The sequence below is a fragment of the Pseudorca crassidens genome, chromosome X (assembly GCF_039906515.1).
Source record: "Pseudorca crassidens isolate mPseCra1 chromosome X, mPseCra1.hap1, whole genome shotgun sequence".
In the NCBI taxonomy this organism is placed as follows: Eukaryota; Metazoa; Chordata; class Mammalia; order Artiodactyla; family Delphinidae; genus Pseudorca; species Pseudorca crassidens.
This window is the reverse complement of record NC_090317.1, coordinates 3007037-3021730: the sequence shown is the minus strand read 5'-3', so window position 1 is coordinate 3021730 and position 14694 is coordinate 3007037. Positions and strand designations below refer to the sequence as shown.

Here is a 14694-nt window from a genome sequence, read left to right as displayed (position 1 = left end):
AACGGAGCTGGAGGAATCAGACTCCCTGACTTCCTACTGTACTACAAAGCTACAGTAATCAAGACAATATGGTACTGGCACAGAAACAGAAATATAGATCAATGGAACAGGATAGATAGAAAGCCCAGAGATAAACCTATGCACCTATGGTCAGCTAATCTATGACAAAGGAGGCAAGGATATACAATGGAGAAAAGACAGTCTCTTAAGTAAGTGGTGCTGGGAAAACTGGACAGCTACATGTAAAAGAATGAAATTAGAACACTCCCTAACACCATACACAAAAATAGACTCAAAATGGATTAGAGACCTAAATGTAAGACCAGACACTATAAAACTCTTAGAGGAAAACATAGGAAGAACACTCTTTGACATAAATCACAGCAAGATCTTTTTTGAGCCGCCTCCTAGAGAAATGGAAGTAAAAACAAAAATAAACAAATGGGACCTAATGAAACTTAAAAGCTTTTGCAAAGCAAAGGAAACTACAAACAAGACGAAAAGACAACCCTCAGAATGGGAGAAAATATTTGCAAACGAATCAACGGACGAAGGATTAATCTCCAAAATATATAAACAGCTCATGCAGCTCAATATTGAGAAAAACAAACAACCCAATACAAAAATGGGCAGAAGACCTAAATAGACATTTCTCCAAAGAAGACATACAGATGGCCAAGAAGCCCATGAAAAGCTGCTCAACATCACTAATTATTTACAGAAATGCAAATCAAAACTACAATGAGGTATCATCTCACACCAGTCAGAATGGCCATCATAAAAAATCTATAAACAGGGCTTCCCTGGTGGCGCAGTGGTTGAGAGTCCGCCTGCCAGTGCAGGGGACACGGGTTCGTGCCCCAGTCCGGGAAGATCCCACATGCCGCGGAGCGGCTGGGCCCGTGAGCCATGGCCGCTGAGCCTGCACATCCGGAGCCTGTGCTCTGCAGCGGGAGAGGCCACAGCAGTGAGAGGCCCGCGTACCGAGAAAAAAAAAATCTATAAACAATAAATGCTGGAGAGGGTGTGGAGAAAAGGGAACCCTCTTCCACTATTGGTGACGATGTAAATTGATAGAGCCACTATGGAGACCAGTATGGAGGTTCCTTAAAAAACTAAAAATAGAATTACCATATGACCCAGCAATCCCACTACTGGGCATATACCCAGAGAAAACCATAATTCAAAAAGACACATGCACCCCTGTGTTCATTGCAGCTCTATTTATAATAGCCAGGTCATGGAAGCAACCTAAATGCCCATTGACAGACGAATGGATAAAGAAAAAGTGGTACATAGATACAATGGAATATTACTCAGCCGTCAAAAGGAACGAAATTGGGTCATTTGTAGAGACGTGGATGAATCTAGAGACTGTCATACAGAGTGAAGGAAGTCAGAAAGAGAGAAACAAATATCGTGTATTAATGCACATATGTGGAACCTAGAAAAATGGTACAGATGAACCGGTGTGCAGGGAAGAAATAGAGACACAGATGTAGAGCACAAACATATGGATCCCAAGCGGGGAAAGCAGTGGGGGGTGGTCGTGTGATGAATTGGGAGATTGGGATTGACATGTATACACCGAAGTGTATAAAATGGATGACTAATAAGAGCCTGTTGTATAAAAATGTACATAAAATAAAATTCAAAAAATAAATGGCCAGGAGACAGGAACTGAAAAACGGAAGAGCGAGCCACTAGAGAGGTGCTTGGTGAGAACCCGCAGAGGGACTTGGGGACCCTTGCGGCCGCTCTCCGCTGCTCTCAGCTGGAAGCCAGCAGCCTTAGCCAGGCTGGGCCTGGAGACAGCTGGAGTCTCAGAAACATGGGGACTCTTGGTCTCCTCTTAGTTGAGACTGTCTGCAGGCCACCCTGCTCTGACTCCTCGTACCAGGAGGGTCTGCTGCAGATGACTGACTGTTCTCATCCTTTAGACGTTCGCTGGAGAGACGCCGGAGCGGCTGGACTGCTGAAATAGCTTTACCTTTCAGTGGGCCTTCATGTCACCTTCTTTTGGACTTTCAATGTCACAATTAAAGCCCTCCTGTAGCTGAGGAAATGGAGGCTCAGGGAGCCTCCGTAACTTACCCAAGCCCACCTGGCTAATAAGTAGTGGATTTAGGGCTCAAACCCAGGCCCAATTCTGAAACGTGGGCTCCTAACCGCTGTGTGATCATTCTGCCTGTTAGGTTCTTTTTGTTTGGGTTTGGGTTTTGTCTCTGTTAGCCATTTTTAAATCGTCTGCTTCGAAGTCCAGGATGTGCGATCAGCTTGGAGCCTGCCCGCTCCACTCGCTTATGTTGCTTCGCTTGTGTGCCGACCTCTAGCTTGTTCTCTCTTCCAGTGTGGGATCTGCAGTAAACCGATGGGTGAGCTTCTGGATCAGATCTTCATTCACCGCGACACCATCCACTGTGGGAAATGCTATGAGAAGCTCTTCTAGGTGGGTGCTGGGAACTTACTAGAGGGCAGAAATGGGCTCTGGTCTCTCCCTGAGTCTTGACCTGGGACAATGCTATCTCTCTTAGCCTTTATGTTCAGGGGACCCCGAGTCCTTGTGTCCCTATGCCTTGTGATACTTTGAAGTCTTAGGTGGCGCAGATAAAGACCCTCCCCGTGGACATTTCCAAGTTGCAGGAGTCATTGTCTCTTCCTGTCAAGAAGCACCTTCCATGCAGCACCTCAGCTAAGCCCCCTAGCTGCCCTGAAATGCTGGCCAGGCCTATGTTGTTAGCCTCATTTGGGAACAAGGAAGTAAAGACCTAGAAAGGAAAAGGACACGGGGAAACGCCTGGCTTGTAGATGGCAGAGTCAGGACCTCAACCCAGGACTTCAGATTCAGGTCCGGGGCTCTCTACCACATTCCCTCGAGTCGCCTCCAGCATTGCTCATGTAGCATCAGATCAGGCCTCAGCCGAGGTATTCAGTGAAACAGATGCACAGCTGGGTAGCAGCAGCAGGTAAAGGCCAGGATACGCAGGCGTGTGTGGGAGATGATGGTGCTGTCCCGGCGCCTGGGCGGCCTCTGGGCCACATTGTGAACTCTGCCTGAAGTCAGGTTTGCATGCTGAAAGCCCGTGGGATCGACCCCGGTGTCTGAGCTTCACGGGGCCCAGTGACCCTCCTCAGCCAGAAGCACAGAGCAGAATATCTCCCTTGAAGGCAGTGGGGATCGGTACCAACCGGGCCCTCCACCAGCCACAAGCTGTTCCGCCTTTTCTCCAGAAGACATTGACCTGGCCTGTCCCTCCCGGTGCCTGGAGCAGTCCCCCTCGCCAGGGGCTTCTGACTGCTCACTGGATCGGCTGTGTGTTTTCCAGTCTCATGGATACTTCTATTTCCTTTTAGCTCCTCCAGGCTAAGAAGAAGCTGATAACTCCTGGACAAGTTTGACTGTCCCCACGAGCCCCAAGTTGCTGACTCCTCTTCCCTCACTTCCTCTCTCCTCCATGTGATTGCTTCATGTTTTTGCTCTTCTTAAGTTGAACTTGCTTACATCCAGTAGCATATCTTAATGATGTTATGATAATTACTTGTGTGTGTAGCTTTTTAGAGCTTAGAAAGCACTTCCCATCCATTATGTTACTTCCGGCTCAAGCAAAGAGGATTGAACAGTAATTCCATTTTGGCTTCCCTCAGACTGATCGGCTTCCTGATGCGTTTAGGTGGCCTGGTACGATAGTCACGGACAAGAGCGTGGGGTGCGGTGCATCCTGACTCTTGGGACAGAGAGCAAATCACATTCTGGTTCACAGCTCTGAGTGTACCTTTGGAACTTGACAGAAGAAGCAGACCTCCTGAAGCTTCTGAGGGGTTAAAGACTGTTGACGATCCCTGGTGGGTAAATTGCAGACGCTGAATGCTAGGGATTGACATAGGCTAAAGTTCAGCTTGTCTATTTGCCATATATATTTTTTAAACTTTCCGTATACTTTTACAACTAGTTAGTTGCTTTTGATTGAGTTATATAGCAGATTTTAATGACCTCCTACCTACCTACCTTTCAGTGTAGTTGCGTTTTGTGCTGCAGGCATGTGGACGTGTATTAGAAAGTTTACACGTTAGGTTTAAATTCTATAGGATGTGATTCTTAAGAGGCTACTGACCAAAGGGGCATCTGTGTCTGAACCTTGCTGATTAATACCTTTGCCCTCAGTGTCCGATCCCTAAACTTTACACAGAAATCCCCTAAAGCAAGTTGTAGGGTCTATAGACTCCAGCAGGATTATGAAGGGAGAAAATCAGCTAACATCTCTTGAGGCCTTACTGCGTACCAGGCATTATCACAAGGTGGTGGCATTAATCCCCATGCTAATCGTGTACAGAGGGTGTTCTTCTCCGCAGTTCACAAGTGAGGACGTTGAGGCTCGGGGAGGCGGTCATTGCGTTGTGCACAGCGCACCCATGTAACGCTCTCTAGCACCCATGCCCTCTCCAGTAACAGTAATGCTGAGTATATGTGAAGCACTGTGTGGAGGTGACACCCGGACGCACACTTTTACAAAGAGGGGAAGGTGGGGAATTGCACCCCTCCTCTGGGCATCCTGGGTCCCCATAAAATACCAGAAGGGCCAAACTGGCCCTCTCACCTCCCTTTTCCATGAAAACACTTCTGAACTGAAATACTCTCAGCTGGGAACAGATTTGACTCACAGACCTTCCCAAAGACGAGCTTGTCAACCCAGGGGAAGCTCCAGTAGGCTAGCGGATCTGGGCACAGGGCCCTCAGTGACCTCCCATTTTCCAGTCCAGACTCTGTCCCATGCTAGTGGCAACTACTGAGACCCCAGGTACTTGGAACAGGGATACCTGTCGGCCAGCTGGACAGATGCAGGCCCATTCATGCAGTCAGCTGATGCTCTGCTCAGGTTTGACTGGGCCCCTCTGCCTTTGGGACCAGCATCGCTGTGTAAGTTCCTCGAAAGGACAACCTGACAGTTTTTATGATGAAAAATGAGGGCGTTTTCTCTTGGTTTAATTAGAAAGTGCCTCTCCATCTCTCTCCAGTTTCTGAGCCCTGTGCACGTTGGCTGGTGGACTTCTTCTTCCTGCCAAATGAGCAGAGAGGAATGTTCCATTTATTTCCATAGATGTGCGTCAGATTTGCTGTGGAGTGGAAAACTGGCCATGTACTCGCACAAAACATGAGCTGGTTTTCCTCAGGACGGTAGGGACTGACACGTAGGTGCTGAATGAATGAGTGAAAGGGAAAGAAAGGTCGTGCCTTTGGGTGGGAGGCAGCACCCCTGAGTCTTGGCAGGATCAAGAGGTGCAAGATAGGCTGGCTTCCCTGCCTTCTAGTACACTCTGCCTTTAAGAGAGTTTTAGAACCAACATGCAAGATATTGACTCCAATCTGAAAAAGTCTCTTTCATGTTTAAATGGCACAGAATTCTTTCGCTTCTTTTTATTTGCCTAGAATTTTTAATCATACTTGCTTAACTCATTAATGTACACAATTATAATAAATGGTAAGATATTTCATGTGTAAATGTTAAGGTTTCCTTTTATAGGTGTAATAACTTGGTGTATTTGGCTGTGTGATTTATTTTCTCCTATTACCTGAAGCCACTCTCTTTACAAAAGCAAATAAATACTTTAAGGAGTATCAAAGTTTTCTCTACAGAAGCAAATACTTTTAAGAAGTATCAAATCTAAAGAGAAAACAACAGCATTATCTAGAAACTATGCATGCACAGCGAGTGTGCAATTCTAGGCCTGTCAGATCGAATGAAGGAGATTTTATTCTTTCGGGCCCATCCTTCCTTTCATTGTCGACAGTCCTTATTGAACTCTTGCAGTGACCAAGAGCTCAGTCCCTTAAAAGCCCATTCTGTCTGGGGAAATGCATTCCTCAGCTGACTTACAACCTGTTCCCTTTAACTATCACCCACTGGTAATCTGTAATCCCTCTTTTATATGCCAGCCCCTAAAATCGGTAAATACACTTGTTGGGTTCTTCCTCTGTCAACTCTTCTCCCATTTAAACACCCCTGATCCCATCAACTCTGACAGGAATTCTGCGTATGCATCTCTTAACCCTCAGAGGTGCCCCCAACCGCACGTCCGAACCCATTCCTCCAGATGTGTACCGACAGGCAGGACTTTCACCTTGCTCATTAAGGCTGGTGCCCAAGCGGTCAGAATCCTGTGGAACAGTCATTCTGCCTATCACGTGATCCATGATTCCAGGTTTTGTTTCCGAAAATATAATTTGCATGTCATCGATGTCTTGATCCAGCCTGGGGCCAAAAAGGGTGGTCAGGAAGTCAGTCCAAAGATAGAAGACATGACAGAGAAATCCCTCTACAACTGAGCAGGGGCGTTGGGACCCAGTATTCAGTAGGTATTGAACTAGTGTCCCTCTAGCTACTTTCTCACCCCAACCTCAGCCACCATCTTGGCTACGAGTACATTTGGGAAAGGAAGAAGAGGTTTTACCACTTCAAAGGCAAGAACTATAACAGTAGCTCCTAACCAGGACCTGGAGTCTCTGTTGGTGATAGCATGTGACACAAAGACCTAGAAAAAAAATAGGGTAGAGTTATTTTGAAAAATGGCTTAGCAGACCAGGTTCCCACCAAGCCGGTCGATCCCCAGTACCCAGCCTCCTCCCCTATTCCTCCTTCCCCTTTATAGGTCCACACCTGTGAGGGCCCCCAACCCATACACCCCCACGTGGGGTCCTCTGGGGGACTCTGCTTATGAATGTATTCCGCCTGTGAATTTCCACACGCTCCATTTCTCTTGTGATGTTTCTCTGCACAATATCCTTTTCCCATGAACTTCCCAAGGGAGGAAAGCTTCCACCAGGGGACCCAACACTGGTTACATTGAATTCAAAGTTGGGATCACTACGTGGCCATTTGGGGCCCCTCTTGCCACTGAATCAACAAGAAGGGTGTTATTTACCTGCCGGCTGAGCGCTCCTGACAATCGAGGGGAAAAGGGTCGCTGCAAGGACCACATAGCAAACCCCGGAGGAGAGTCTTCTGGGGGTGTCTCTTAGTGCTCCCACGTCCAATAACGTAAGGTAACGGATGACTGATGACTCATGCAGGCAGGCCCACTAAGGGATCAGATTGGTTAGGAATAAAGGTTTGTATCTTACTGCCTGCTAGACGACCACAGCCAGCTAGACGAGGTCATAGGGAACTGAAATGCTAGTGGGAAAGGAAGTTACAAATACTATGAGCTCATGGCCAGTTGCAAAAATAACAGCTACGGAAGCTATGCATACTTCGTCTTGCTTTGCTATTATATATTTAAATCTGCCCCATTACTTTTCTTTCTCCCGTTTCCAAATCTCGCGTTTAAATTGTGTGGGTGGTGCTTAATCATATAATTTAACCTGTAGATTACAGTATGTCAGAGTGGAACTATGACAGAACTAGAGAAGGAACAGACATCCCCCAGAGAATGAGAGTGTATCTAATGGGACTTCTGACGTCCCCGCTTCTTGAAGAAGGCAAAGGCATATTCGTGTATGTGAGGTATGGTTGCATCATGCTAAGCAGAAGCATAGTGTCACTGTTATCATTTGTAAGAAAAATATGGGGTGTCAAAAAGAGGGTGCACCTGGCTTTTCTCCCGGTGCTTTCTGGGAAACCTCCTGCAAATTATCCATGACAGTCCTGCGGGTGGAATTGCTGGGGGCTTTTTCCTCGTGTACCAGCAGCAGAGTGTCCCTGACCTTCACTGCTCCAGCCTTCTACTGCTTGTGTAAGCCACTGATTCCTTGTTCTCAACCCTTCCTGCCAGGGAAGGAGTGGCGCTGCTTTCCTGATGGGCTCCCCTGTTAATGCTGTCTCCACCCAACCTTCTTCTGTACCGCATGTCCTGCCTGTGAATGGCTTCCGGAGCATGCACTCTACCTGTGAGTGTTTCCCACCATGCCATCTGTCCCATGAAGAATCCCTGCTCCAGCCCTTCCTCACTGTGCACTCTGTCTCTGAACACCTTCTGCACAGTGCTGTCGCCCAAGGAGCACTTTGTGTGCCAGGCCCGTTATCTAGTGCCATCTGCAGGATTCCTTTCCTTTTGAACATCCTCTGAACACTGAGCCCTGTGAATGCTGCCCGTGTTCCCTCCCCATCCCACCCCCCACTGCCCAGGAACTCCTGTCTGCTGCACTCTTCATAACGTAATCAGCGTGACCTCCTCCTCTGGGTGCTTTCTGCGTCTAACTCTCTGCTTGGGAATGTGTGGGTCTCTTTCTTAAGTCCTCCGGCTGTGAGACATTGCTACAGGCCATTCTAGTGAAGATTGTCTGCACACTCATATTTTTAACAGCTTTATTGAGATATATTTAACACACAAGAAACTGCACACATTAAAATTGTTCACTGGGCTTCCCTGGCGGCGCAGTGACTGAGAGTCCGCCTGCCGATGCGGGGGACACGGGTTCGTGCCCCGGTCCGGGAGGATCCCACATGCCGCGGAGCGGCTGGGCCTGTGAGCCATGGCCACTGAGCCCGCGCGTCCAGAGCCTGTGCTCCACAGCGGGAGAGGCCGCAGCAGTGAGAGGCCCGCGTACCACAAAAAAAAAAAAAAAAAAAAGTGTTCACTTTTTAAAATTAGTTTTGACACATGTATGTATCTGTGGACTCATCACCCCATTAAAATAGTGAATATATACATCACTCTCAAGACTTTCCTCCTGCTTCTTTGTAATCCTTCTATCCTGCAGCCACCTATCTGCTTTCTGCTACTGTGCATTACTTTGTATTTTAAAGCATTTTACGTAAAAAGTTTTATATAAAGAGTTTTACATAAATGGAATCATACAGTATGCACCCTTCGATGGAGGGATGGAAACATTCTAAACCTTGATTGGGATGGTGAGTATATACGAATGTATACATTTGTCAAAACTCATCATATGTACACTTAAAATGGATGTGTTTTATTGTCTGTTAAGTATTGTCAAATAAAAAACAAATACAGACTCATTAAGGAGAGACTTTTATTCAGAAGAATCGTTGAAAGAGGGGAAAGGGACTTTTGCAACAGAGGGAGGGGGACTTCTACAATAGGGAGAATGCTGTGCTAGTAAATTCTGCGAGCATCTGAAAAGTTAGGGAAAAAGTTTTTCTTTTTTAAAGAGTAAGCAAGTTTAGAAAGAATTGGATGTGGGGAAGTGGGATGAAATGGTGGCATGATCGCATAGAGATGAGAGAGGCCAGTCTATTCTCAGGAGGGGCTGTCTGCTGACTCAGGCTGGGGGTGGGCCAAAGTTCAGGGGCCTGGAGGAAGGAGAGAAGCTGAACCAAACTTTGATTAACAAGCATTTTTTTTTTCAATTCATCTATGCCTAAAGACAACTTAGAGTCTTCATAAGGATCTAGGCAGTCAGCTTTTAGGTCTGTGGGGCCAAATCAGGAGGGAGAGAGGAAAATGAGAAATGTTAGTTTGGAGGGTTGTAGGCAGATATTGAAAGAAATTGGAATAACTGAAAATTTCTTAAGTGTGGACAGTGTGCGCAAGATTGCAGGATTCAGTCCAATTTACAAATTCTTACATGGTAACAAAACCATGACGTTTTACAAAGAGGGGCAAAATAGCTCAGAGACAATGAACAGGACCAGAATGTCATAACCCACATCTCACAGTATTTTCTAATGAAATGCAAAATTTCTCTCAATGGTCACCCTCCTTTTGATCAAAGATCATCTCAAATAAGGTTATTCTCGATTGCAAACTAACTCTGGTCTTACTAGCTTTGACCTGATTATTTGCACAGGTGCAGCAAGGATGGTCATTGGCCATACAGGCCTTTTAAAGTTCGCTTTGCTGAAGTTTTTATAAAGAATTTCAGATTGGACTGTTAAAGCCTCTCGAGGCTGGTAGGCCAAGACCAGAACTCACCACCAGATATCACCTGTGCTTCCTATATATACATATTGGTGAATTCCTCTCTTCTCAAGGTACCCAAAGCCACCTGAGTTTCCTGGACTTGCCAAGGAGAGACCTTCCTTACTCACCTATAAGGCTGGGAACTCTGTAAGCCAGGTACCAGGTTCCCAAGGGAGTTTTCTAAGACTTGGCTTCATAAACTCAACCCGAGTTCCTTAAAATTGTCAGGTCACATGTGATTCTATGAACATCATTTACAAATATGACATTCCAGTCAAAGCCTTGGTTATATAACCAGTGTTTCCAATTATGTCCTGTTAATAAGAAAGGCAGGTTCTTATTGAACCTATAGGCATATAACTGTATGACCATGAAAATAAGAGCGCTCAAAAATAATTTCCAAATTCTAGAGGGATTGGGCAGAGAGGAAAAAATAAATGGTTTGTGTCCATTTATGAAAGTATAGTCTACTAAATTGTTATCAGTTATGGATAGCTTAAGAGAAATGAGAAAGGGTTCCTTATATCCAGAATATAGAGCATGAAATCATTGGCAACATTCCAAACAAAACCCGTAATCATCTTTCATGAGTTCATTAAGTCCTATGTCATGAATTCTTGTTCCGCTCAGTCTCATGAACCCATCAGCTTCTTCACTAGAGTTCTGGGAATTCTGGCTTAGTCCAGTGACAGGATTTCAAAGTTATTTAAGTAATGGCATCAGAAGCTCGTGCCTCAGAGCATGTGGCGTAGTCCTTTCCATGGGGGTCTGAGACAGTCCCTTTTTCTTGCAGGTGAAGCATTCTGGCCTGTAGCTGATTGCAAGCTCTTTCAGGGAAGCCTTAGTGCATGACAAAAGATTTTAAATGCTCATGGTTAAAGATCTGATGAGGGTTCATCGCAAACGTAATGCAATTGACAAGGAAATTTTGTTGTTTCTGTGGCATGCAGCATTTTAAAAGATAACTCCAATTATGATGGATAACACTACACTCTTTAATATCAGGCAAAGCAATACCAGGACGCATCACGAACAGAGGGCATTGACAAACCGCCAGGAGATTAATACGGTTTCTGAAACAGTTATATTAATGACATTTCGCTCACACAAACGTAACCTAGAGAAGGTTAGGCATCTCTTAGGATATGACAAAGCCTCCCATGAAACTCAATATAGCAAATAAACCTAATTATTTCTGGCACCTCTGTCTTTACAAGGGAAGAGATACTTTGTGATTTTTCCAGGCTCTATCTGGGAAAACTCAAATAAGCTTTGAGATCAGGAATATACCACTCAGGGGAATTCGCTGCCGTTCCAGTGGTTAGGACTCAGCACTTTCCCTGCCGAGGGCCAGGGTTCAATCCCTGGTCAGGGAAATAAGATCTCACAAGCCACCGGGTGCAGCGAAAAATAAAGAAGAGGAAAAAAAAAGAATATATCGCTTAGGATTTGAGCGTGGGGAAAGTAAGATAAAAAAGTTGTCAGAAGGTTTGAACACTTGGTTAAATAAGATCATGTGTCAGTAAGAAACACTACTTGTCTATTTAACCAAAGTGACAAAATATTTTAAAAGTAAATCTTTGGCAGTAATGCAATTATAAAGAACCTTAGTTCTTTCAAAAGTGACAAGACTTGGTTGAAGGCCATGATAAAGTCAACATAAAGCAAAGAAAATTATTCCGATAAGAAAGACTCTTTGGCCAGAGGTGCGCCCCGGGGCCGCGGGACAAGCGGGCGCAGAGGTCGCCTGTGTTGGGGGGCGGGGCTGCGGCGAGGTTCCAGCGGTTCTGCCGGAGCATCGGAGCATCGTGGGTCCGGGGCTGGGGGCGTCCGGGCTTGCGATGCTCTCTGCACTCTCCCGGCTCTGCAGCCTCGAGAACACGGCTAGGCAGCGGCAGTTTAGTGGGGAGTTGGCCTGCTGGGAACTAGGGGCCTGCTGGGGTCTCAGTTCTTGGCTGGCCCCGGAACATGAGGTTGCCAGGCATGTGACGGCAGCAGGTAGGAGTGAGCCGCTGGTGCGGTGATGAGCAGGAAAAAAAGGACACTGGCTGTTGGCCTGTGAACCTAGGCAAGAACGAGCAGCCAACACAATCCAGACCCGGGTCCGAGGGCCCAGCTCGGTCCTGTGCGGCTGGTCGGTGGAATAGACCTGCAGGTGTGGCTCTTGTCACTCTAGGACTGGCTTCTGGACAGATCCTGCCGATGAGCCCAGGGCACTGTCCTCAGCTCTCCAGGAGAGTGCGCCGGAGTGGAGCCAAGGGGGGGTGCCTGACTCAGCACCGGCGACCACGCACGTCCAGTCTGCTGGCAAGGGCAGTGGGGAGCCGGGGGAAGTCATGGCCTTGGGAGTGTCCTCTGATGAAAAAGAGCCTGCAGGCTTATCAAATAACTTTTGTGTGGAACGTTGATGTGCTGAAAGCAGTTCTGTGTGCTTTTCCCCCTTGGTGTGGATCAGCAGTGCTGAGGCAGCAGGCGTGATGCAGAAGTGTGAGCAGAGACTGTCTGGAACCCCCAGACTCCAGGGAAACTAAAGGTCACAGCCAGCCTAGTGAAGAGGACGGGGGGCGGGGGTGGGGGCGGCGGGGCAAGAAGGCGCCCAACGGCAGCAGGGCCCATCTGTGGTGGCAGCAGCCCAGCAGGCGCCCCTCGTCTCAGGGCCCTAATCCTGGCTCCAGCCGGGTGGTCAGGGGAGCTGCAAGGTCTTCTGGGCGAGCAGAGCCCGCGGTCCTGAGCTGTTCTTCTCTGTGTTTGGGTCATCTCCCCCCATCCAAGGGGAGAAATCTAGATGAGGTTTAAGAATCAGTGCTTTAAGAATGTGGATCTCGTAGTTGAAACCTTGGAACACGTGTTTTCAGCACAAGGTGTTAAAGTGAATGGAAGGATTTAGCGCCTTTTCAAGGAGGCTGTCTCCATGTGGGCAGAACTAGAGAATAAATGGGTCTTGAATAAAAAAAAAAAAAAAGAAGAAAGAAAGAATCTTTGCTTTCTAGGCAGATTACTCAAAAAGTAAAGAAAAATCTTCTACTACCTCTTATGAAGAGCAGACCAATAATCTAAGGAAATGTTTCCATTTTAACAGAGAAAATCAAATTCTAGTTTTGCATCAGTGTACTATTTGATATTATAGCTCATTTTTTTAAATCTTATAAACAAACCCACTGAACCTTAGCCAGCTTTGACCACAAGAGATAAAATCTCCTCTGAGAACCATATCCGTCCAGGTTTTGTCCTACACTCCCATCTTTTTCATTCCGGAACAACTAGTCATTTTACTTTAGTCTTTTATTTAACAAAAGCACATCCTGCATAGTTAATTTAGTATAAGCGTAAGGTTTTAAGTGAGCAAAAGATCTTGGAAACTATCTTTAAGACTGACATACTACATATGAAACAATGACTGCTAAAATAGTTTTGTGAGAACAAATTCACTGTCACTAATTCCTGAGAATTTTGAGGATTCAATTTATAAAAGCACTTAAGTATCTCTAAACCAATAATAATGGAGCTCCTTGAAAGACTTTTATAATCTAATCTGGTAATACCATCAGGGTAGGAAACACTATATACACATACATACACACAAAACCATAAAATAGATAAGCCCTGGGGATGTAATGCACGGCCTGGAGACTGTAGTTAATACTGTGCTGTATATTTGAAATTGGCTGAGAGAGTAGATGTTTAAAATTCTCCTGATAAGAAAAAAAACTATGTGTGGTGACAAACGTTTGCTAGACTTATCATGGTGATCATTTTGCAACATATACAAACACACCTGAAACTAATATAATATGTTTGCAAACATATTTCTTAACCTCCACTGTTTTCCAGCATGACGGTCAGAACCCCGCTTCCCATGGTATCACCCTTTATGACACCTTCTCATACCTGTAATGCTACGTGGCTGAGTGGGGGATTCATGGAGCCACAGTGGGCTAGTGTTATGAGATCCCTCAAGTAAAATGTCCCACTTGGAGTCCATTACTTTCTGACACCAGCAGGCAACCCCTTTTTCTTGGCATGGAAGGAGAATGATTTAACAGCCTCTCAATAGTACGTTCTAATTAAGTAAGGCATGTTCAGGTCTGTGTTCTCCTCTGATATAGGAAATATCTGGACTTAAAGGTAATCTTTAACATTTTTGTCTGCTTTTAATATTTTTATTAAAACGTTATGGAAAAGCCTCTTCTTCTGTGTCCCGAATAAAGCAAAAGAAATCTATTCTGTCACCAGATGACCACAACTTCTGGTCCGAAAAGTGACTACAGGCTTCAGAGCCTTGGTACTCCAAGCGTAGTCAGGGATCTACAGCATGGAGTCACCTAGCTTTCGAGAAACGCAGAACCTCAGTCCCACCCCAGTCCTCCTGAATCAGAACTTTCATTTTTACCAAGATCTACCAGATTTGCAGACTTCCAGTGCGATAACCTGAGCTCCCCCCACGCCGTTCTCTGGAACAGCGAGTTAAGAGTCCCGCGGGCCCCAGGGAAAATGTTCCAGTCTTCCTTCTGTGGAAGAAATTTTCTTTGGAAAAGGGCGGGAAGCAGTTTGGGTACTAGGTGGGCAGTACTAGGTGGGTAGTACTAGGCTGTGAAGTCAAGGGAATAATGGGAGAATGTAATCCTTTCAAAGTTTTCGGTCTCTTGGTGAATACGAAAAATTTTCCTGCCCTTGCATTTTTCCCGGAAGCAGCTGTATTTCTGGGGTCCGCCTCTAGAAAACAGAACAATTTAAAAAAAAAAACGATCAGGATTTCATTTAGTAAGCACCCACCGGGCTTTTACTTTTGCACCCGGCCCTGCGCTGACCTCTTGGAATATTCAAATAGGGAGA

General features: G+C 46.0%; 1 protein-coding gene across 9 annotated transcripts in view; it reads left to right on the top strand.

Annotated features, from left to right (window-relative positions):
* Positions 1-14694, top strand: part of ZNF185 (zinc finger protein 185 with LIM domain) — a 72200-nt gene that overhangs the window by 54725 nt on the left and 2781 nt on the right. For 7 of the 9 annotated variants that reach the window (XM_067723959.1, XM_067723956.1, XM_067723955.1 and 4 more), the window contains 2 exons: positions 2351-2449; positions 3355-5498. In XM_067723959.1, the coding sequence (XP_067580060.1) occupies positions 2351-2449 (99 nt within the window). In that variant the 3' untranslated portion in view covers positions 3355-5498. Of the gene's footprint in view, positions 1-2350; positions 2450-3354; positions 5499-14694 lie in introns of those variants that run through there. The other 2 variants (XR_010940068.1, XM_067723951.1) reach the window with 1 other exon arrangement.